This window comes from Megascapheus bottae, chromosome 6, assembly GCF_031878675.1.
Source record: "Megascapheus bottae isolate mThoBot1 chromosome 6, mThoBot2.hap1, whole genome shotgun sequence".
In the NCBI taxonomy this organism is placed as follows: domain Eukaryota; kingdom Metazoa; phylum Chordata; class Mammalia; order Rodentia; family Geomyidae; genus Megascapheus; species Megascapheus bottae.
The window spans coordinates 58242163-58265561 of record NC_143514.1 but is presented as its reverse complement, the minus strand read 5'-3'; the positions used below and the strand labels follow the sequence as shown (position 1 = coordinate 58265561).

Sequence of the window (23399 nt, the reverse complement as noted above, 5' to 3'; positions counted from 1 at the left end):
CTTGGAGGGAGGGAGGGAGGGAGGGAGGGAGAGAGGAAAAGCAGTAAGGAGGAGACAGTCCCTGAAGACTAGGGGAGAGTCCTTGTGGCTTGGATGGGGATGTCTGCAGAGGCACATGCTCGGACAGTTGTATAGTATGTTTGCTTGTCCTGGGGAGGTGTGGGCTAGCCAGAGGAACCAAGGTCATTTGGGTGCTTGGATACATGTTTTGTGATCCAAATAAGGGTCATGTGAGAAAGTACACAAAGTAAGGGTATGAACTTGTGATTGTTCACAAAGTGGGAATGTTTAGGAAAGGTAAGCAAGTGAATGCTTGCTGGGGAGCAGAAATAAATGTACGGATGAGTGGCAGGGAGCAAACACGGATCTGGAGAGTAATGGTGCAGGGGGTGCGGGGGTAGTGTGGGAGTCAGTGGTGAAGGAAATCAGGAAAGTTAGGGTGCATGGCAAGTGTACATGTGAATGAGCTCGTGTGTATGGGTAGATGTAAGTGATAGGAAGAGGCCAGAGTATATGAGTTGGAGGAAATAGGGAAAGAAGACACAAATGAACAGTGATATGAACCAGCTAGCGTATATGGAGCACTTCCTCTGAGCCTGGTGCTGCTATTCAGAATCTTGTTTCATCATTCAAATGTCCTGTGAAGGTAGAGCTATTGTCACCTGCCCATACAGCAGGAAACTGGCTTTGAACAACTAAGCAACTTTCCCATACACTTAATCACTGTTAGATGGCCTTCTTGATGGATGTGTGATCAGGGATCAAGTTGTGAGTAAAAAAGAATGTCAGTGCATAGGGACAAGTGTGTTCAGAGTGTGCCACACATGAGCCCCAGAGGAGAGGACAGGCAACAGCTGTGGACATGAGCAGAGCACAGGCCAAGGGGAGTCTGAGTCAGCTTCTGGCATCTCTGCCAACTTGATCTTAGTTCTGTGGTCGAAACTGTTAGTGCCCTTCTGCCCTGGTATGGACTCTAGCAAGTTCCCATCTCATGCTCAGAACTAGGTCTGACCTTGAGATTGGCAAGAGGCTTGCCACACTTCCAGCATACCTAACAGGCAGCCTCCAGTGAGGGCTTCCCAGGCAGGGAGAACATCTGAGCTGTGGGAGGGGATCCAGCAGTGATTTCAGCCCCTTGTAGTTCTAAACAGAACCACTTGGAGAGTGTGCATATGTAGGGGGTAGCCAGAAGCTCCCATGCCCACCCTTGCCTTTGGGATGTGACTCAGGCACATGCCATGTCAGGCATCTGCAAGCTAGGCCTGCTCCCATTCTGGGGGGTGAGTTGGGGCTCCTCCAGCCCCACCCCACTCTTTACCCTTGGCTCTATTCCTCAAGTCCTAAACTGGAAAGAAGGAAGTTTTGAGAGAGGAGAGCTATCTCCTTTGGCCAGAAGATAGATTAAAGCCCTCCCAGTTGGCCAGGGAATTCTGTATCTCCAGCCCCTCCAGGAATCACATACTGGCTAGGAGAGGCTTATAAGCTTGAGATTCTAGTCCTGGCCAGGCAAGTTGGGCAAGGCACTTCCTCACTCTGGAACTCAGTTTCTTGATTGGCAAAATAGGAATATTGTGCTAAAAGGACACAAGTTGTTGGCAGGGCAACAAATGTTTTGGGCAAGCAAAGAACAGAGATGTGTGGGAGCTAGGGTTAGAGAAAGTGTTTGTTTGAACTGATGGCATTTGAACTGAGTGCTGAGGCGTGGAAGACTCCAATGTGGATCTCAGGATGGGAATAGGTGTATTAGGCCTAGGGCATACCTAGAGCAAAGGTTGCCAGAGGCTGTGGTGGCGGGAAATATAGCTTAACACCCTGTGGGATGAGGTAATGGACTGCCCAGTCACTCAGCTAGTGCCTTCCTTCTGAGGTCACATGCTGATCTGATTAACATCTGAGTCTTCTGCTTGTCTATGCTGTAGGGACCTCATTTGTCTCAGTCGCTGTCCTTGCCACAGTGCGCTGGACAATGCCAGGTACATCAAATGTACTCAATAAACGAAGAAGCTTTCCTCCAAACACTGAACTTTTGGGGTAAGCACTTTTTTTTTTCTCAATAGTACCTGTGAACGTTCCCACAGACACTTAAGGCAGTGGTTTGCAAAGCATGGTCACGTCGCTCATTACCTGGGAGCTTGTTAGAAATTAGGTCTTTGCCCCAACCTAGACCTGTCAGATCAGAAAACTCAGAGGCTGAGGCCGAGTGATCTGTCTTCACAAGCACCAGGGTAATTCTGCTACGCACTGAACTTTGAGAACCAAATCTCTAAAACTGTGCCCACAGATACCACAAAGACCCCATTTGCAGTTGGAGAAGCCAGGATTATGGCAAAGATTGGCTTAGAACCCAGATATTCTCAGGTCATTCCTTTTTCCCAGACCAGTCCGGGTCACAAAGAGAGGAGTGTCAGATCATCTTGGTCAGGTTGTTGGAAAGACAGAGGGCGGGGCATTCCTCCGGGAGGAGGTAGGAGGCGGGACCGGGGCTCTGAGTCCCGCCCCATTCCCGTTGCCCCGGGAAACCCCGGGTTGTAACAATAACCTGCTGACGCGCTTCTGGGAGGGATCCTGTCGAGCCAGTGGGTGGAACAGTCCCGAAACGGACCAATGGGAGGACTCGGGATCCGCCTCCACGCTCCCTCCTCCCCCGAGAGCCGACCAGGAGGCGGGGTCGCGCCCGCCTCTCCTCCCCCGCTCAGTAGGCGGCGCTGTGGCGCTCGGGGGCTTAGGCAGGGTCGCCCGGGGCTGGGAGCTCCGCATCCTCGCACCGGTTTGCGCGCAGGGTTCTCGGCCGACCGCGGATTCCCCGGCCCCGGGCGAGCTCGCCCCGCCCCTTCCCGCGCGGGGCCCGCCCCCTCCCAGTCCCCCGCCCATCCCGAGGTGCAGCCGGCTCTGAGCGCGGCAGGCGCGGGAGCTGGCGCTGGAGCCGAAGCGGCGGCGGCATTCACCGGGCGGCGGCGGCGGCGCGGGCTCCGGCACGGGCTCGAGCTCCGGCATGGTGCAATCCGGCCTCGTCCCGGGAGAGCAGGGCCCGCACGCGGGACCGGCGCCCGGGGAGCGGCGGCAGCGGCGGCGGCGGCGGTGGTTGCAGGCGCAGGCAGGCGGCAGGTGCTAAAAGCCGGGCTGGGCGAGGTGTGCACCCGCTGGGTTCCCGGGCCGCCGCCCCCTCACTGCCGGGTTCCGTCCTTCTCTCCGTGCTCCCCAGCGCGTCCAGTCCCCGGCCTTGGCGCCCTGGCCCATGGCGCCCCGCGGTTGAGCCGGCGCCGCCAGGGACCCCTCCCGCGGGCCTCCCCGGGGCGCGCAGATCCCGGAGCCGCCCGCCCACCCTCCTCGGAGTCTCCCTCCCCTCCTCGCCCGAGCCGGGCGGGACCATGGCTGCGAAGCTTCGAGCGCATCAGGTGGACGTGGACCCGGACTTCGCGCCGCAGAGCCGGCCGCGCTCGTGTACCTGGCCCCTGCCGCAGCCCGACTTGGCGGGCGACGAGGACGGAGCGCTAGGCGCTGGGGTGGCCGAGGGCGCCGAAGACTGCGGGCCAGAACGCCGGGCGACGGCCCCGACGATGGCCCCAGCGCCGCCCCTGGGCGCGGAGGTCGGACCGCTGCGGAAAGCCAAGAGCTCCCGGCGGAACGCGTGGGGAAACCTCTCCTACGCCGACCTCATCACCAAAGCCATCGAGAGCGCCCCGGACAAGCGGCTCACGCTCTCGCAAATCTACGACTGGATGGTCCGCTACGTGCCCTACTTCAAGGATAAAGGCGACAGCAACAGCTCGGCAGGCTGGAAGGTGGGGGCGTCCGGCCGGGGGAGGGTAGGGCAGCCGTCGGGGGCTGTCGGGGGCTGATAGGTGCGTCTGGGCTCTGGGCCATCCCCAGGGGTCACGGAGTGTGCGCCCAGGGCGTGGGGCCGACCGGCAGACAGGCGAGGGCGTGCTGGGAGCAGCTGTGTGCATGTACCCTCGCTAGGAAGGCTGCGGGGTGGGGGGTCTGGCAGGGTGACAAGGGACGGCCGCTTTGAGGGGTCTCTGGGGGATATCCCTACCACGTCCTGGGTGTGGGGGAGGGGCAGCAACCCCATCCATGCCCTGGCCAGTGACATTGAGGAACCCGCTAGCTCCCTGGAGTTTGCTTTGTGTTACTTCCTTTTATCCACTCTACCTGCTTACCTTTGCTTTTTTTTTCCCCTTGCTTTCTTTCTTGCTTGCTTTCTTTTTTTTTTAAAGGGCTGGAGTCATGACTTGGGGCCACTGGTTGCTTTCCCTCCCAGTTCTCTCCACTGTGCTTTCTGGAGTTGGCCCCAGGGTGATGAGCGCTGTAGGCCATGTGTCCACAGTTCTTTTGGTGCTTGGAGTTCACCCTGGGGCACTAGACCAGCCTGGGCTGGGAAGTGTGACAGGTGACTTGAGATGTGAGTTCTCTGTGGGGCAGGTGCTCTTCCCCCACCCTTACCTGGACCAGAAAGGGGGGGGGGAAGCAGTGATGACCCCTGCTGGTGGGAGGGTGGGATGCACTGAAGATTGGTCCTTTCCCACCCTAGGCAGCCTGTCTTCCACCTTCCTGGCTTTCAGAGCCCAGATACATTTAAGGGAGAGGGGGAGGGGAAGGGGTAACCCAGAGAGACCTTAGTGTCAGGTAGTGGAAAGCATAGGGGGTATCTTGGGAGAAGTCAGGGATGGGGGTTGACTGAACTGTGGCCTCCAGACCCATCACCTTTTCTGACTGTTTTATTGGAAAATAGGGGTAGTCCGTGCCTTGGGGGGTGAGGAGGCTGGAAGGAGATTTGTGCCTAGGAGGTGAGCTGTTAGGCTCCCTGGGGGAGAGGCATATCTATCTGTAAGGAAAAGGCTGTACCTGCACCCTGTGGTGGCTGCAGGTCCAAGGAAGTGGGTGTGCCAGTGGAGGAGGGGAGGCTGTGGACAGACAGTATTGTAGGGATCTGGGTGTCTTCACTTGGGCTCTCCAGTTTTGTGCTGGCAGCTCCTCTGCCTCGCACTGGCCTACTATGGGGCAGGAATACAGACTAGAGTAGACATGAGTCTGCCTCCTTGGGCCCAGTCTCCCACAAAACACAACTTCTGCCTTTGGACTTTACACCCATATTCTTCTCTGCTCCTCTTCTCTAGTGTCACGCTGAGGCTGTTTCCAGAACCGTCCCCCCCCCTCCTCCCCGAGCCCTCGTTACCTGGCTCAGGACTCCTCTTTCTCTGGCCTTCTCCAAAGCTGCAGTGGATAGTAGTCATTTGTGTCCTATCTCACTTGCCCACTCTCCTTCACCTTTGGAAGACAATGGCAGCACTGGTGTCATTCTGTGGTCATATCACACAGCATCAAAAAGCTACCAATGTGTGTGAGAGTGGAGGGATGCTTAAATAGTATAGAGGATGTGGAGGTGAGGAGAGCGCAGTGTGCCAGAGCGACCCTGAGGACAGTGCCATGGACCAGGGCAGCCCATCCCAGGGCTTCGTGCTGGAGATGGAGCTCCAGCCAGACTAGGTGGATAGAAAAGGTGAGGAAAGATGGGAAAAGGGGACTTGAGGCTGGAAGCCAAGAGAGTGCTGTGGTTCCTTGAGCATCTCAAGGCCACACTCTGTGCCAGGCCTCTCACACTACTTAATGCTCTCAGCAATTCGGGAGATGGGTTTTATTTGCTATGTCCCGTTACAGAGGACGATTCTGAGGTCCACTCTGGAAAGGTGAACTGCCTAAAGTCATATAGGAAAGATGACTTCCAATCCAGGGTTTTACTTTCCAAGGTCCCACCAAACCTCTGTAAACAAGGTCTTGATGGTGTGGAAAAGGATGCCTAAAACTTTTCGGCTGGAGCAGATATAAATCCTAAAATTTGGCATGAGTGTGCTTGGCAATACTTTCATCCTATGAGTTCATTTCTCAGACTGTGAGACTGAGGCCATGGAGGGTGATAGAACTCTTCTGAAGATCTCAGTGAACAGCAGGTCCTGGACAAAGGCCCAGCTCTTCCAGCTGCCCATTGGACGTGGTTGTCATTTCACCACACTGCTCTCCAGCAGTGATTTTTCCTTGTGCCAGGCTCCAGTTCTTGCATTAGAGGAGGAACCTCAGGCTTGAGTTCTGCCTTGAGCCCTGACAAAGACTACTAGAGAGCACTGGAGGGGACTTGCCCCATGACCTGTATTCAGTGGTTGTCCTGTTCTCCAGACCCCCAAGAGCCTTCCTTGCACTCTCAATTCTGCAGCTTCCTGCCTCTTATCTCCTGATAATCTCAGGTTGACTGGAACTGCAGTATACCTGTGGTACCAAGCCTAGGGCCCATTAGTCCTTCCTTCTTACCCTCCCCCACAAAAGTGTTGCACTTGACTCCCTGGAGTGTGTGAAAGCCTGCATTCCATAGAGTGGGGAGACCTTGGTCCTGCCTTCTTCCTCAACCAGGCCCTGTGTTTTGAGACACTTGGGGGTGAGGGGTGAAGGGGTGAAAGGGTGAGGGGACACGCTCTTCCCAAGGTGGGTTAAATATTCTGGGAAGCCAGGAGGGTCTTCAAGTGGAGGATAACACTTAATCTGGGCTGTATCTGGACTAGGGGAGAATTGGGTTATTGGCTATACATCCAAAGGCAGGAGGTAGAAGTGTGCGTGTTGGATTTACAGAATGGTTTGGGTATGCTAGGCTATGACCTAGAGATACCAGACTGGCAGGAAAGTGGCACAGGAAAGGTGGATTTAGCAGGACAGGGAAGACCTTTGCCTTGTAGTCCCATCTGTGACATGGAGAGGTAGTCCAGTGGGATTTTAGACAGTGATTGGAAGAGACAGGGCCAACTGCAGGTTGAAGAAACCCAAACCAGACCCAGGCCTGGAAAGAGGCTGAGCTGGATCCTGGAAATCCCACCAAAGGGGCTGATCATGTTCTTGGGATGGAGGGTTTGGACAGGAGACACCTCTTCTGAAATCTGGGTTGAGCCTCCACATTCTTCAGATGCTCCAGCTCCACTTTCCCTTGGCCCAGGACTCCTCCAGGAAGCCTTCCAAGCTGCTCCCTAGTCATCCTGTTTCTCCTGCCCTGGGCCTCTGGAGTTGTCCTGCCTCCTTTTGTGTTTCCTGGCTGCCAGCTCCTTTGGGAGCTACCAGACCAGGTTTGGGCGTCTCCCATTCCTTTCCCCAGTCCCCAAGGGGAGGAGCACAGTAGACTGGGACTTCCCTTCTCCCACAGGCTGGAGCGTCCTGATTCCCGAGGGTGGGATCTGAAGGCTGGATCCCGCCTCCGGCCCCATCTGGCCCAGGCCCTCACCCTGTTAGGTTCCAGGTGGGGCCGGGAACTGGAAGGAAAGGCACATCTGAGAGGCTACAGGCGCGGAGCCGCGGTTGTGAGTGCAGAGCTCTCCTCTCTCGCCCCCAGTCTGCTCCAGCAGGGCTCCCTCCTCCTCCTTTGTCCTCGGGGATCCCCAGCCCCAAGGGCTGGTGGGGGTGCGGGAGGAGGCGGTGTGAGCCCCGATTAGGGGTGTCCTCACCCCCTCTCACTGCACGAGCGAGGGGCTGGCAGCTGCCCGCCTCCTGGGCACGAGCCCGTGCCAGCCGCTCCTGGCACAGTTGCTGGCACGCCCGGCAGACTCCCACGGCCACCTGCTCACACCCACCCACAAGCGCTGGCGCGCTGCGGGCCCTTCCGGCTTCCCGGGCCTCCCGGCGCCCCTCCCCCGCCACCCTGCCCCAGCCCCCTCCCCAGTCCCCCCCGCTCCCCGCGGACCCCTTGCTCCCCGCCGGCCCCGCACAAGTTGGGGAGCTTTCCAAGAGAGGCCTGGCGGGCGGGGGGTGGGGAGGGGGCTCCCGGGTAAACGAGCGGCAAAGGGAGGGGTGGGGGCTGGAAGGCAGACAGACAGACAGACCGACCGACAGACAGGGTGAGGGCCCCGCCTGCCACCTGGCGCCGCTCCAGCGGGACGATGGCGGGCAGCGCCGTGCCAGGCGGTAATTGCAGACAGACTAATTTAAAGAGATGAGACGGTTATTTTTAACTCGCGTTAAGGTAATGAACGGCGCGGGGGGTTTGCGGGTTCGAAAGTTCAGCGCCCTCAGCCCCCCCTTTCTGCGGACGGGGGCGGGGGTCCTCCTCTCTGCAGGCCCTGGGGCTTCAAGACTGCTGGGTGCTGTGGAAAGGGAGACTGAGGAGCAGGGAGGCCTTGGCGGGGGGCCTGTCCCCTCAAATCCTCGGGACTGCTTGGCTGTGGCCCTGAGGTCACAGACCTCGGAAGTGGGAGACCCTCACACTCCTGCCCTTCCTGTACCATTTGGGTGGACTGTCAGGGTACGGACGGGGCGGGGCCCGGGGAGGACTTGGGTTTGGACTTTGAATGAAGGAGTATCTTGTTCCTCGCAGCCTGCCTTCAGCCTGCCTTCCCCGGTCTTTGGGTGGAGCCCTGGGTCTCTCGGAGTCTCGGGAGGGCTCGGAAGGGGGTGGTCATGCACTGCAGGATGAATGGCTCTGAGCCTCTGGGATGGGGAGCCCCTCCTCATCTCCTTGCTCCCCTGACCTCAGCACGGATTCACTCATCCCTCCCTACTCCTGTGACAGGCCTGCCTCCCACCTGGGGCTGGGCACCTAGCCTCTCCCTTCCCCCAGATTGGCGCTCACCCCTCCCGCTCCAGAACAAAAGTGGTGGAATAACGTGGAGCCCACCAGGGCTGCCCCCAGCCCCTTCTGACACACTTCCAAGGGTCTGGCAGCTCAGCCTCCTGAACTGCCCAGCCATGACCCTGAACAGCATTCTGTGCCTGGTGCTGCTGTTACCCCTGTTTGGGATCACTTGGAGTCAGATCCAGATGAGAGTGGACGGAGCCCCTGTGGGGTACCTGATGGAGTAGGAGCGTGACCTGGAGCCAAGTCCTCTTCTATTCCCATTCTCAGTGTCCTCCTGAGTGTCCAGAGGGCTTTACGTCAGTCTCTGACCCTCTGAGTCTAGGAGAAGGAGGAATTTATTAGACCAAAGCATGTACTGTTGGGAGGACTTTCTAGTGGACAGGTGAGTACAGGTGTGTAGGGTCTTAAACTTGGGACTTCTGCTTAGAGAGGCCCACCCTGCCCAAGTGGCAACTATTCTCCCACCACAACAAGGAACATTGATAGCAATCCCGGCTAGCGCCCAGAGCAGGCATATGGGGAGTTCAGGGTGTTCGGTGGGCATTAACTCAGGCTCTTGGGCCTGGGTATGGTACTCAGGGGGACAGCTGGATTTGAAGCACCTCCTTTTTTTCCTGGCACCCTAGTTACCATGGAAACCAACTCCTGTTTGGGAGGGTTTGGCTGTTTGCTGTGTCTCCCCACCCCCCAACCCATATGTGGAGGTGGGAGGGGGGCCAGGTGGTGTGGAAAGGAGGGGCCTCCCACATCCCTCCCCCATGGGCCTCCTCCTCTGCTAAGAGAAGCCTTTCTGGTCTCTCAGAGGGATGCCTCTTGTGGGAAGGGGAATGAGTAAGAGAAGGTGCTAGGCAGTCAGTTGGGCCCTTCACATATAATCTCCGGGTCCTGTCAAATACGCATTAATTGCCCTGTTTTCTGGTTGAGGAAATTGAGACATGGCTGGAATAATGCAAAGCCTGAATTTAGATGCAGACATGTCTGTTTCTGCCATTTTTCTCCATCTCTCAATGCCATAGCATAGCCAGCCCTCCCACCCTAAGTCCTTGCCCCACTCCAGAGCTCTCCAGGGCTTCTCAGTTCTCCTGGGAGCCAGCCACACCCAAACTATGCTGTTTGAACTCCTGGATCCTCTTATAGCATTGTCTAGACCCTACCCATCCACTGTTTTTGCTCCCTCTGATCTCAGGCACCCTGCACTATCACCCTCTTACCCAGCCAACACTGGAGTGCTTAATCTACATCCACTGCCATTGTTACCAGTTCCTTGTGGCTGTTGCCTTGGGGCACACAGCAGAAAATAGTTGGGGTAGACCTACCTTCAGGTGACTGGAACACATCTCAAGAATTTCTACTTGGCTCATGACCAGAATCTCTTTGAAGCTTTTCACCAGCTCAGGTTCCCAGTGTCTATCTCATCTCCTCTGTCAGACTCTGAGTGTGAGCTCTGAAATCTGTAGTTTTAAACAAGTATGTCTGGAAATGGATCATTCTGAATTGATGCCTTAGGTTGTGGCTTCCTGGCCTCTTGCCTGCTCCCCCCTACTCCTCTCAGAGTAGACTAGTTTCTTCTCTGGCTTCCCTGGGGGGTTGAAAGTTCTCCAGAGGTTTGAAGGATGAATATAAAGGGATTGAGCTACTGTTCGAGCACCTGGGTCTAGCCTCATGTTTTAGAAGTCATGCAGGATAGGACATGGGTGGAAAGAAGGGAGCCATAGCCAGGACCATGTGTACTGCTGTGGAGAGGCTCAGCTACAGGAGCGGGGAAAACACTCAGCTATCCTCTCTGGGGTGAAGAAACTAAGGCTCACAGCCCCTACCCTGGCTTTCCAATTGTGGGGGAGAAAATAGGAGCAGGGTGTACATAGCTTAGCACAGACTGATTCAGTCCTGGGCCTTTGGGTGACACTCCAGACCTGGGCCCTACCCCCATTCCTTTCTAGCCACCTTAGCCATTCTGAACTATTCCAAGTTAGCATTCCACTCACCATGTGCCAACATATATTTTCCATTTCATTTTCATTTGACAGCCACCTTATGACACTGGTATTGTTACTATCCATGCACATTTGCAGATGAGGAAACTCAGAATGAGAAAAAATAAAGATGCTTTAACAGTATGTTATCAAGAATGCATAAATGGGACTCCCCAGGGTTAACGCCACTCTAGCCCAGTGTTGTCCCCTCCCCCCCCCATCATCTCCTCCCTTGCAGTTTAGCTTAGCCCTGAGGCTTTTGGCCTGGAGAATGGCCCTGCACTCCTGGCTGCCTTTCCCACATAGTTCCCAGGGTAGCAGCAGACCATCCCAGTGACCCCCTGATTTGCAGGTCCTCCACACACTGTAACCTAAGGTGCGCAGTGCTGCTTAAGGGGAACTGAATCCTGGCCTTGAGGAGCCTGTCAAACCTGGGAGGTAGGATTGAGGCTGTCAGGGTCAGATAATCAGCTGTGGGTGTTCAGAGGTGGAGGAGGGGAGCCTGCCATAGGAGGTCAAACCCTTAGGACTCTGAGAAGTCCAGCAGGAGGCTTGTAGAAACAAGTGAGTGAGTAGCCAGCTCACGAGGCACTCTAAGCTGTGGGAAAGATAGCGATGACACCAACAGAAAGGTCACCTGAGGGTGCCATGGAGAGAGAGTGGGGAATGGAAAAGAGGAAGACTTGGGGGGCCTGGAGACACCCAATTTCAGCCTGATCCTAAGGTGCAAGTCAAATAAGCTTGAGATCTCTGCAGCCCCTTTTGTGCTGTTGGGAATCAGGTGAGACCTGTGGTTAGGATCCTGGGAGGCCAAGGGTGTGGGCAGAGCCTAGTTCTTACCCTCTGTGGGTGCTGGGCAAAACTGAGCCTCTTTCCTGTTCTGCAAAATAGGACTCCATTAGCTTCATTGGGGGATTAGAGGAAGATGAATATAAAGGCCCCAAGAAGTCATAGCAGATATCATTACTGCCCTTCCTTGCTCTAAGAAAGGACAGGAACTATACACTTCTCCTCCCACACACACACCTCTCTCTCTCTCTCTCTCTCTCTCTCTCCCCCTCCCTCTCTCTCTCTGTGGTGTTGGGTGGAGCCAGGCTCCCTCCCCGCACCCCTGGGAGGCACTGCCTTCTATGTGTATATGTGGAAGAAATCCCCCTCTATACCTTTCTAGTCTCTAAGATAGAGGACAAAATGGTCTTCTTCTAGTCTGGCCTGCAGCTTTTTAACCTCCAGAGCCCTGCCTCATGGCCTTGGAGAGATAAGCAGTGGGTTTGAGGCTCCTCATTTTTTTCCAGATAAAATGACTTGTTCAAGGTCATCCTGGAATCTAGGACTGCTGCCCCTAAGATTTTGACTCCTTTTTGCTTCCCAGGCAGGCTGTGTGTCCTTGAGCAAAGCCTTTCCCTCTCTGGCTCCTAGTTTCCCACCCCCAACAGTCTGGGAAGCTCTGATGCCTCCTCTTTCTCCCTGCTGTCCCCTCCCCTGTCCTCAGCTGGCCTCACCACCTCCTCCTCTTGTAACCTGAGCTGGGCAGTGGGGGAAGGGGCTTGCCCTCTGCCAGAGGCACCTGCCAGCTGAGCAGATGTGTAGGGATGGAGGCCCCAGGAGGGGAGTGAGGGCTCCTAGCCAACAAAACTTGTGCTGGGGCTGCAGCGCTCTGCACACTCAGCCCTTGCCCCTGGCCTCTGCCTGCCAATCGCCTGAGCACTTGTTCATTTTTTCCAGTGGACATTCATGGCTGCTTCATGTACTGAAGGACCTCTGAGGCTCTGGGAGAAGACAGATGGCAAATGGGGCTGGTGCTTCAGTCTGGGTGGGCTGCCCTGGGCTCCAGAAGCCCCTTGGCATAGGGACAGAGGGCCAAGGGCAGCCTCTGGGGGCAAGGCCAGTGTCTGTGCGGGTGGCCGTGCCCCTGGGAGAGCAGATGGTTCTCTTGGCGCCATGCCCACTCTTCCTCCCCCCCCACCCCAGGAGCCAGCCTACAGGGCTGGGGCACAGCTGCTGGGCCCTCCCCAGAGCCAGGCTCAGGGCAGGGCTGAGTGAGGTCACCACAGCTGCTCCCAGGGCCTGGGCAGGGAAGTAGAGAAGGTGCTGCTTGTGAGAAGGAGGAGCTGAATCTAGAGGAGCCCCAGGCTTTGCAGTTAGGGGTTGCAGAGACAGTGTGACAGCCCCTGCCCCTCCTCCACCCTAGAGCTGCTTGGTCTCAAATCCTCCCTAGAGGCACCTAAGGGCAAATGAGAAGAGTCAGGGCTCTGGATGTGAGTTCCTGCCTGCACCACTACTTTAGACTTTAGTTTTTACGATGAGACTTTAGCTTCTCACCCTAAAATGGGAATTATAAACCAACTCAGAAGGTTGCCACAGAGACTCAGAAAGACAGTCATTGTATACGTAGCATATGGCCGTGGTCCTAGCCAGGCAGTAATGCACTGTATTGAGAAGGCTGAAGCAGAGGGATCTTGAGTTCCAGGCCAGTCTACATAGTGAGACCTTGTCTTAAAAAACAAGTAAACAATAGCAAAAAGATAGTCCTTTCCTCCTTTTCTCTCGGGGAGCAAGAAAATATTGGGGAAAGGTAGCAGGAACTCAGAGCTGCAGACAAGAGGTAGGAAAGAGGCCCAGGCAGGACCCTGGTAGGGGTAGGTAGGATGTGGAGCACTGGCCTGGAGGTTTGCTGAGCTGAACTTGCAAAGAAACCCCAGGTCCAAGATTTCAATCCTGTCCACTGACTTCTTATCAGAGGGCCTCAAGAATTAAGTAGAGAAGCAGACTCAACACAGGGAGAATCGTGTATTCAGTAAGATCTCTGCAGTAGTACTACAATTGGGTTTGAAGTGAGATAAGGAGGGACCATTGTCCTCTGGACTGTGGAGGGGATCAGGAAGAGGCCACAGGCTGGTCACAAGAGAGAGGGATAAGGACATTAGAGCAGGGGGGACAAGGAAGACATCACAGGACCCCTGAGTATTTGCCCAAGTCCAGGGATAACAAGGAAAGGGCCATGAGATTTAGATCATGGATGAACTTGAACTTTTGTTGCTGGTTTCTTAGATGCTGGGGCTGATAGTATGAACTTGCATCTCCCTGGAGGAGAAGGGGATGCCACAACCTGACTTCCCATGCCTTGCTTCAACATTTGGTTCCTCCTGGATCCTGGTTGGCCATGTAGACCAGTGTTGATCTTGAGCACGGTACTTGTTTTGGCATCTGCCTGTGCTCCCCCACCTGTCCTTTTATACCTCCTCCATTGCAGATCCTAGCACTCAAGGATCCTCCTTCAGGCTACCATCCTTTCTTACAGGAAGGCCTCCTAAACACCTCAGATTCCCCATGGGGAGACTGACACAGGTGTGTACATTCCTAGACCAGCAAAGGATGAGGGACAAGGAACCGAATGAGGGATGCTTCTGGGGCTCTGAGACAGGGAGGGATGGGATTCTTGATATGTGACTCTTCCTGTAGCTGTTGGTAGGTATTTCCACCTTTAAAAGGGAGTCTCAGGGGGCTGGGAGTTTGGCCTAGTGGTAGAGTGCTTTTCTAGCATGCATGAAGACCCGGGTTCGATTCCTTGGTACCACATACATAGATAGCCGGAGAGGCTCAAGTGGTAGAGTTCTAGCCTTGAGAAAAATTCAAGGACAGTGCTCAGGCCCTGAGCTCAAGCCCAGGACTGGCAAAAAAGAAAAAGAAAAAAAAAAGCAAACCAGGGAGGGAGGCTCAGGGTCACAAGAATGAAGAGATGGGAGGAGTCCTGGAGGGGTCAGAGTCCCACAGGATGTCCAATCTAGGAGAATGGAGGCACTGGGTCATTGTCTCCATCAGACAGGCTGGGTTAGTCTCATAAAGAAGGGGCTGAATTGAGACTTTATGATAGAACTTAACTTGGAGAGGTCTCCAGAGATTAATCTTGAGCTTAGTCTTGGGTGAGTGAACACAAGACTCAGGACTGAATTCTGGGCATCTGGGAATCCCCCAGGTTCAACAGAGGCCAGAAGGTAGCGCAGGGTCAGTGCAGATGGGGAACACAAGGTTTGTATCTTCTGTCTCTGATGAAAAGCAGGAGAGCTTGGACTTGAGAGACAAAGGAGAGATGGCACCTGGGGTGGGCAGCAGAGTAGAGCGTCCCTGCCACAGTGGGGGAGGATTTGGAATCCCGAAACCCTGAGGCTTCATAACCCACCAGCTTCAGGGTCTGAGGAGTGATTTAACCCACAGGAGCCTCAGTTTCCCCCATTGTAAAATAGCAGACCCTAGTCACAGGATAGTTATAGGATAAAAGCCTTGCCTGCGCTTGGCATGTGGCAGGTGGCCCGTTTCTCCTGCCTCAGAACTGGAAGCATACACTGGTGGCGTGCTAGAGCTGGCTTGAACTGACTGATTCCTGAGATTTATCATGCCTGCTTCTTCCCAGTTCTGTACTTGCTGACATCACGCTGGCAGCATCCCATGAACTATGATGGGAGTATCCACTCCACAGAGAGCAGTGAAAGCTACAAATCCAATCTGGGTATTTTCTCTCATGGAGAGTTGCCTGTTAAACATTTACCAGCATACCACTGTTTGTACCCCCCAGAATCAGAGCATTGGAAGAAGGCACAGAGAACATGGGAGTCCATGATCCAGAAGCTGTGCAATAGGCTTTTGGTGGTGGTGGTAGTGGTGGTGATGGTTGTGGGTTTGAACTCGGCCTGAGTTCTAGTTTTCCAATGGTTAATTGGAGATGAGTCTCACAGATTTTCTTGCCCAGGCTGTCTTTGAACCACAATCCTCAGATCTCTGCCTCCTCAGTAGCTGAAATTACAGGCATAAACCACCAGTGCCCGGCTCCTATGGACTTTTCTTAATCCTAGTAGGGGCAAAACAGAAAGGAAGCAGAACTATAGTAGGGCTCTGGCTAGGCTAGACTGTCTAGAACACAATCCATGGGCCCTTCTGGGCCTGGGAAGATTGGACGCAGTGATAGCACTGGGAAGCTCCCTGTAGGCAGGTGACAGCAAATGGTGAGACCCCTTGCCGCTGTCCCTTCCCCCAACTCCTGACTCACAGGCTTGGCAGGTCCCTGGCTGGTGAAGTGAGATTGGATGAGGTTGAGCTGTCGGGGAATGAAGCTGTGCTGGGAGGAGAAATGAGGTTGTACTGGAAGATAAACGAGGTTGTACTGTCAGGGAATGAGGTGGTACTTGGAGGCAAGGTGAGGCTGCATTATTAGATAAATGAGGTTGTACTGTCAGGGGATGAAGTGTACTTGTAGGGGAGATGACATCCTGCTGGATCAGTTAGGTCGCACCATCGGAGAACACAGCCACACCACAGGAGGAAGGAGCGTGTCCGACTTGGACGATAAATGAGGGTGTCCTGCTGGATAAATGAGGGGGCCCCGTCAGGTGAATGGAGTGCTGTTAGCAAATGAGGTTGTACTTGCTGGATAAATGGGACTGGTGTGTTGGATAAATGGGGTTGTGCTGTCAGATGAATGCATTACTGCTCGTGGGCGAAAGGTGTCCTGGGAATAGATGAGGATGTCCTGCTGGATAGATGAGTTTCTGCCACCAAATGGATCAGATCTTGCCCATGAGGGAGGCATCATCAGTGAGGTCAAGGTTATTCTGCCCCACAGGGGTGCCTGGAGTGTCACCTGACCTAGGTGTATGAATGGTGAGAGACCATGGTGTGAACAAATCCTGGGCCCACTGGAGCAGGTGGAGATCTGGCAGTGGCTTGTGCACTCTACAAGCTCCAGTTCACCTGTCCCAGAAGCCATTCCCCCTTCCTTGGTTCCTTCTTAGCATCATGTTGACCCTGACTTTCCACTATCCTGCTTGCTCCTCATCCTACCCTATGTTCCCTTCTAAACCTGGTTTGGAAAAATTGCTAGTGTGTGCTGGCCATGGCTATGTCACTTAATTCCTCTTACAACATACTATTATTCTCTTTTCATTCATTTATTTCATAAACACTTAAGTGCCCAGGATGTGCCAAACATTTTTTATTGTGCCAAAACAGTAAAAAAAAAAATACAATCACTATCCTCATGAACGTTATTTCTTATACAATAGCCAGAAAATGGCTAAAACAGGCAAGTAATATATAGGCTGTGGCCCTTATCTGAAATGCTTGGGTATTTTTAGTGTTTCAGAGTCCACAGTTTTGGAATATTTGTATAGACCTTACCAGTTAAGCATCTCTAAGCCAAAAATTTAACTACCATGACACTCAAAAAGTTTCAGATTTGGTGTCACATCACATTTTGAGTTTGGGGGGTTAGAAATGCTCAACCTGTATTTAGAATGTGATCATTTTCTAAGGGAGTGGTCAAGAAATTACGGAGAAGAGAAACATTTTTTTGAAAGAGTGGTTAGGATGGGCCTTAATTCCCATATGAACAAAGAGATGAGGTCTCTGGGCATTGGAGGGAAGCATCCCTACTTGACAAGTTTGCCGAGTTGGAGGGACAGGAAGGAATGTGAAGTAGGGACGTCCCTGACAGATCTTGGAGGGTCTGTGGACCATGGCAGGGCCTTCATTCATCTGGGATCTGGTGAGGACTGGATAAGATCCCAGACTTTTGTTTGGTTTTGTATCTTTGATCCAAGGCTTTTAAAGGCCCATGCTGGCTGCCGTGTGGCTGCAGAAAGTGAGGGTCGAAGCAGGTCTCTGGAGAACCTGGACCTTCCTAGCACCTTGCCCCAGGTCACACTGTGAATCTTGGAGCCGAAATAGGCATCCAGATCCAATGCCAGAGTCTATGCACTTTGCCCTGTGTCTGCCTTGTCAGCCTCTTTTCCCTGGTAGGTGGGTCCTGTGGGGTAGAGGTTATTCTTCCTGCCGAGATTATGAAGGAGAATGGGGTGGTCATGATCTGTAACCACTGTCCTTTTCCTCTGCCCCCAGAGGTCTCCCTGGAGCCTCAACAGAGAGTTCCTATCTCCTAAAGGAGCATGCACCAAGCCTGGATATAGGTGTGGGAGGCCCCAGAAGCCAGGCCCAGCTCTGGGCACCAGGGGAGCTTGGGCATGCCAGGGCTGTGGCTGTGGTGGTGGGTTGCTAGGCGACTCTAAGAGGGAGCCTGGTTACTGCTGCCTGGCAGAGGCGTCTCCCTCCTCTACCTCCCTTACTCCTCCATGGCCTCTGGCCTCCCAGGAGGCCTTGTGGTAAGCAAGAGTTGTGATCAGTACTTGCCATTGGATCCTGGTAAGGAGCTCTGATTAGTACCAGTGGCTAGGCTGCACAGCCTGCACTTATCTCAGAGGGCACAGCCCTAGTGATGCCTGGTACGGAACCCAGCTGAGGAACTGGAGGCCTTGCTCCTCACTCAGCTCTGAGCCAACTCCCTGCATCCTGCATGACCCTGGGCAAGGCTGGACAACCACCTTGGTTCAGCCACCCATCTAAATGGCCTGCACAAACCCCTCCAGCTCAATTCCATGATTTCTGAAAGGGAGAGTGTCGAAAAGGCAGGACCCCAAGAATTTCCACTTGCACCTCAGGGGCTGAAATGTGTATCACTTCAGCTTTGCATTAGATTCCACTTCCAAAGAGTTCCACTGCTTTGAGGGGGAAAAAAAGTTTGAGAACCTCTAGACTAGATGATATATTTTTAATGTCAAACTGAAAAGGTTCCTGAAGTTTACCTGGCCCATGTCATCACTTTCTGGGGGAAAACAACTGAGTGCTGGACAGGAGGAATGTGCCCTAGGTCAGACTTGGTGGAGTAGACAGAGCACCCTGCTGGGGGCCAGAAGACCTGGGCTCACATCCTTTCTGTGACAGTTCCTGGAGCCACCTTGGACAAGTCTTTGTCCTGGGTTGAATCAGGTGGGGGTGAGGGGGATTGAGTTTCCAGGCACCTGATTGGTTAGGGGAGTAGGAGAGAAGGATGCAAACTTTCTGGGCCTGAATCATATCCTGAGTACTATGAAATTTCTTAAAAATGTATTTGAAACAACCGTAGGTATGCAGGTATATTATGGAGTGCATGAAGAAATTCCCTTGAATTCTAAAAAGAGAAAGCACTAGGACTTAGAAATGTTGACCTTGCAATGTTGCCCCCATGGACTTCTAGCAATAGTGTACAAGGAAAGTTTGAAGAAAACATGAATTCTGACTTCCAAAACTCTCTGGGAATTCACCTGACACTCTTCCCTTCCCTCTGATGGGGAGCATGTAGCATCCTTTAAATTCAGCATAAAATGAACCTGAAATCAGTACTTGGCTCTGTGCCCAACAAGCTGTGTGATCTTGGCAACTCAGTCTCTGAGCCTCTCTCTCCTCATCTTGAGCTAGAAATCCCAATCCCTGACTCTCTAGAGTCTGACATAATGATTACATGAGATAACTAGAGTGCCCAGGGATGAATAGGCTGGTGTTGACTAAGAGCGGGTACCTGGTGTAGCATCCCTTCTCCTCCACAAAAGCACTCTAGGCCAAGCTGGCACATAGTAACACTAACAAAGAGGTGTGGTCTGATGGACCTCCAGCTGGAGGACCGGAGAGGTGGGAGGTGGAGCCTCTGGCAATCCAGACAGTCCTGTGGGTGAAGAGCCCTGAGGCCTCCCAGGACCTGAGCACAGGTGTGGGGAGAGACTGGGGAGCCAGGTGCAGGGGCGGAACGGGAAGGGGTTATCTACCTGAGGGAATCACTCCCTGGGGTCAAACCCCTCCTCACAGGGCCCCAGGAGAAGCTAAGGCAGGACACGGCTGGCAAGCCCCAGCTGTTGCCTCCTAAGCCCAGAAAGTGCCAGAGACAGTGAGTCAGGTGCCTTGAAGGTAGACTCAGGAATTGGGGCTAGTTTGCAGTAAAGATGAGCTTGGAAAGCAAGAAGGACCTCAGGAGATGGGGTGGGGAGGAGGCAGGAGAGAAGTGAGGGTGGGTATGGGTGGATTCGAAACTTACACCAACTGGGCAGAACTAGGTAGTAGCTGGCATCATTGCCTAGCTGTAGGACTGTAGATAAGTTACATTATGGTTCTGGGCTTGGTGGATGAAATGGGGTGATACCAGCTTACCCTCAGTGGTTGATGCCCAGCACAGCTGCATTCGAGGCTTGGTGTTAAGAAGCAGAAGGCAACAGGAGGTCTATGGACTGACCTAGGAAGCTCAACCACTGGAGTGCTCGCCAATACTGAACCACAGTTTGCTTATAGAATGCTCTAACATCTCCAGCCCATTTTCTGAGTAGCTCAGAGATTGATACATAACCATGGTCACACATGTAGGTGGCCAAAGAGCTGGGAATCCTGCCCAGTCCTCTGATAGGCAAGCCATGTTTGCAAAGAAATGTCTGAGCAGGGAAGTAAAGGCCACCAGGTGAGAGGGAGGCCCAGCCCAAGTTCAACTCTAGGTTTCTCTGTCCCCATGATAGACCTAGTCAAAGCAGGCAGTGACCCTGGGGAGCCATGTAGACTAGCACAGCAGAAACTTAAGATTAAGATACAGGCAGGATGGCCAAGGTGAAGGTGCCCGGGAAATACAGAAAGGGATGTGGAGTCTTACACAAGATACTTGGTCTCTCTGAGTTTAGGTCTTCCTGTCTGGAGCTGGGGAGTGTGCTGGGACTGTGTAAAGGCCTCACCAGGGCAGAGCTGTGCCAGTGGGAGAGGAAGGAGGGCCTGGAGAGCTGGGCTTGCTAGACATCACAGCAGGAACTGGCTATGGTCTCAATGGCCAGAAATGGCCCTTGGAAGGGCTTCATAGTATTCATGACTGCTTTGGAGTTTGTAGATGAAGGGGCATCTCTGAAAAGTCTCACCTCTGTACTTACTTGGGGTCCCCCAGCCTAGCTGCTTTCCCTGGCCAGGCCCTCCCAGCAAAGGGTTAACAGTCTTCTCTACCTGCAGTTGCATTTTAAAGACACGAAATTAAAGCAGGTAATTTATTCTCCCCACACACGAAAGAGCAATTAGTTCTAAACAGGGCTTAATCAGTCACCGCGAGATTGATTTCTGGAGCCCTGGGTTTTCGGGCTCCTGGCGCCATGCCAGGCTGGGGAGGGAGGGGGGCGGACAAATGAGCCGCGGCGGCATGAGCCCTTACATAATCTGCTGGGGGGGGGGGGGTGATGGCAGCCTGGTTAGCTCTGCGAAGGGCTTGGCTGAATCAGGGAGAAGGAATCCTGCCTCCTGTCACTGGTCCCCTGCTGGATCAGAGGCCCTAGAGGGTAAGGTTAACCCCATCTCTGGGGAAAAGCAGGGCCCAAGCCTCAGCTCCGCCCTCAGGGCAAGGTGGGGTAGGGTGGGAGTGTGCAGCAGTGGTTTATGGGAGGGGTGGGGTATTCTCGATTTGTCCAACTTGGTACTGACACCTGCAACCCCTCTTCTCCAACTCCCCCCCTCTGCCTTCCCTATTTCTTCTCCACCCCGGTCTGGCTTTTCTCCTGTTTTTGTTTGGTCCCTTTCCCCCGCCCCCATCGTGTTATCCCCTCACCCCCCTCCACCCCTGCCCTTGTCTCTGACCACAGAACTCCATCCGGCACAACCTGTCGCTGCACACGCGTTTCATCCGCGTGCAGAACGAGGGCACCGGCAAAAGTTCCTGGTGGATGCTGAACCCTGAGGGCGGGAAGACGGGCAAAACCCCGCGGCGCAGGGCCGTGTCCATGGACAACGGGGCCAAGTTCCTACGCATCAAGGGCAAGGCCAGCAAGAAGAAGCAGCTGCAGGTACCCGATCGCTGCCCCGACGACAGCCCCCCGGGCGCGTCCGCCCCGGGGTCCCTGCCTGCCGCGGCCAAGTGGGCCGCCAGCCCGGCCTCGCACGCCAGCGACGACTACGAGGCCTGGGCCGACTTCCGCGGGGGCGGGAGACCCCTGCTCGGGGAGGCGGCGGAGTTAGAGGACGACGAGGCCCTGGAGGCCCTGGCGCCGTCGTCGCCGCTCATGTACCCTAGCCCTGCGAGCGCGCTGTCGCCAGCGCTGGGCGCGCGCTGCCCCGGTGAGCTGCCCCGCCTGGCGGAGCTGGGAGGCCCGCTGGGCCTGCACGGCGGAGGTGCGGGGCTGCCGGACGCCCTGCTGGACGGCTCGCCGGACGCCTACGGGCCTCGGGCCCGCGCCGGGACGCCGGCCTACTTTGGCAGCTGCAAGGGCGGTGCTTACGGCGGGGGCGGGGGCTTCGGGCCGCAGGCGCTGGGCGCGCTGCGCCGCCTGCCCATGCAGACCATCCAGGAGAACAAGCAGGCCAGCTTTGTGCCCACCGCCTCGCCCTTCCGTCCCGGGGCCCTGCCCGCGCTGCTGCCCCCGCCACCGCCCGCCCCGAGGCCCGGCCCCGTGCTGGGGGCGCCCGGGGAGCTGGCGCTGGCGGGTGCGGCTGCCGCTTACCCCGGTAAGGGCGCGGCCCCGTATGCGCCGCCGGCGCCCTCGCGCAGTGCCTTAGCCCACCCCATCAGCCTTATGACGCTGCCCGGCGAGGCCGGCGCCCCGGGCCTGGCACCGCCCGGCCATGCTGCAGCCTTTGGGGGCCCGCCCGGCGGTCTTCTGCTGGACGCGCTGCCTGGACCTTACGCGGCTGCAGCCGCGGGGCCGCTGGGAGCCGCGCCCGACCGCTTCCCCGCAGATCTGGACCTCGACATGTTCAGCGGGAGCCTTGAGTGTGACGTGGAGTCCATCATCCTCAACGACTTCATGGACAGCGACGAAATGGACTTCAACTTTGACTCCGCCCTGCCTCCGCCTCCCCCCGGCCTGGCCGGGGCCCCGCCCCCTAACCAGAGCTGGGTGCCGGGCTGAGGGCCTCCCCTCCTCCCCCCCATAGCCTGGTCCCCTCCCCATGGGACCTCTGTCTTCCCATCCTGACCCCTAGGTCCCCAACCCCTATCCAGCTCTGCCAGCTAGAGACATCCCTCAAAAGTTGATCTCAGAGGGAAGCGGGAGTGAGCTGCTGGGGACCCCACCGTTCCTGCTGAACTCCTAAACCCGCACCCCTTGCTCCCAGGGCGGGAAGCCAGGGAGAGGAGGCCCAAACCAGGCTGGGTGGGAGTGGAAAGGAACAAGGTGGGCTGCCTGGCGTGGATGCTGGCTGGGGAAGCCACCTAGGAGATAGGGTAAGGGCGTTTCTACATCTTCAGTTGTATTTTGTGGAGGAATGACAAGCAGGCCAACACAAACTCGCATCCGATTCTGAACTGACACTTTGCCCACTGGTCTTAGACTCACCACCAGAAGCCAGCACAACTCACTCTCTGTAAAACTCACACCTCCCTGGCCATCCACCTGAGCAGTCCTATTCCAGCTCTAAGCCACCTTCCCACCATCCCCGGCCCCACGGTTCCCCTCCCACTTCCTACCACCCAACTGCCCCTAGCATCTCTTCTCCCACAGTCACTCAGCTCTTCAGTCCCCACACCTCCAGTTCTGGGCACAACCTCTCCAGCAGGCCCCAGCTCCAGATCAACTCCCTAATCTGACAACCCTTTCTCCGTGCCAGTCCCGGCCCGTCCCATATTTATAAGTGTCCAGTTGGGGGCGGCTTCCCCAGTGCGTATAGTAGGCAGTGTACTGTGGCCGTGCTGTCAGCGTGTGCGTGTGCGTGTGTGCCGTGTCAAGGCCGTGTAGAGTGCATTGTACAGCATATTTTCATGAATAAAATTGTTTTAAATATTTCCCGCACGCCTTGGGCTGGCAGGAGGTGGTAGAGGTGGAGAATAGTCTGAAGTGATTGGGGGTCTGGTGCCTGCTGCTGTTGTGGCTTTGTGTCTGGGTGTGTACCAGTATTAGCTGGTAAAGAGCACATTGGTTAAAGTGCTTGCTGAGTTTCTCCTGCTGGAGTTGTGCCTTATAGAACCCTGCACCTGGTCCTGTGAGTGCAGGAAATTTCCAGCCTGGGGAATC

General features: G+C 55.2%; 1 protein-coding gene across 1 annotated transcript; it reads left to right on the top strand.

Moving 5' to 3' along the window:
• The first annotated feature begins 3010 nt into the window (after positions 1-3010).
• Positions 3011-23168, top strand: Foxo6 (forkhead box O6). Its single transcript, XM_090333791.1, has 2 exons — positions 3011-3782; positions 21036-23168. Exons 1-2 carry the CDS (start codon positions 3369-3371, stop codon positions 22296-22298), a joined length of 1677 nt encoding a protein of 558 aa, XP_090189917.1. The 5' UTR covers positions 3011-3368; the 3' UTR covers positions 22299-23168.
• The last annotated feature ends 231 nt before the right edge of the window (positions 23169-23399 follow it).

What these genes read in the sequence shown, in the direction of transcription:
- Foxo6 (XM_090333791.1), top strand. Translation starts at nt 3,369, where the DNA reads ATGGCTGCGAAGCTTCGAGCGCATCAGGTGGACGTGGACCCGGACTTC. An exon ending in ACAGCTCGGCAGGCTGGAAG is followed by an intron (nt 3,783 to 21,035) that starts GTGGGGGCGTCC and finishes CTCTGACCACAG; the next exon opens with AACTCCATCCGGCACAACCT.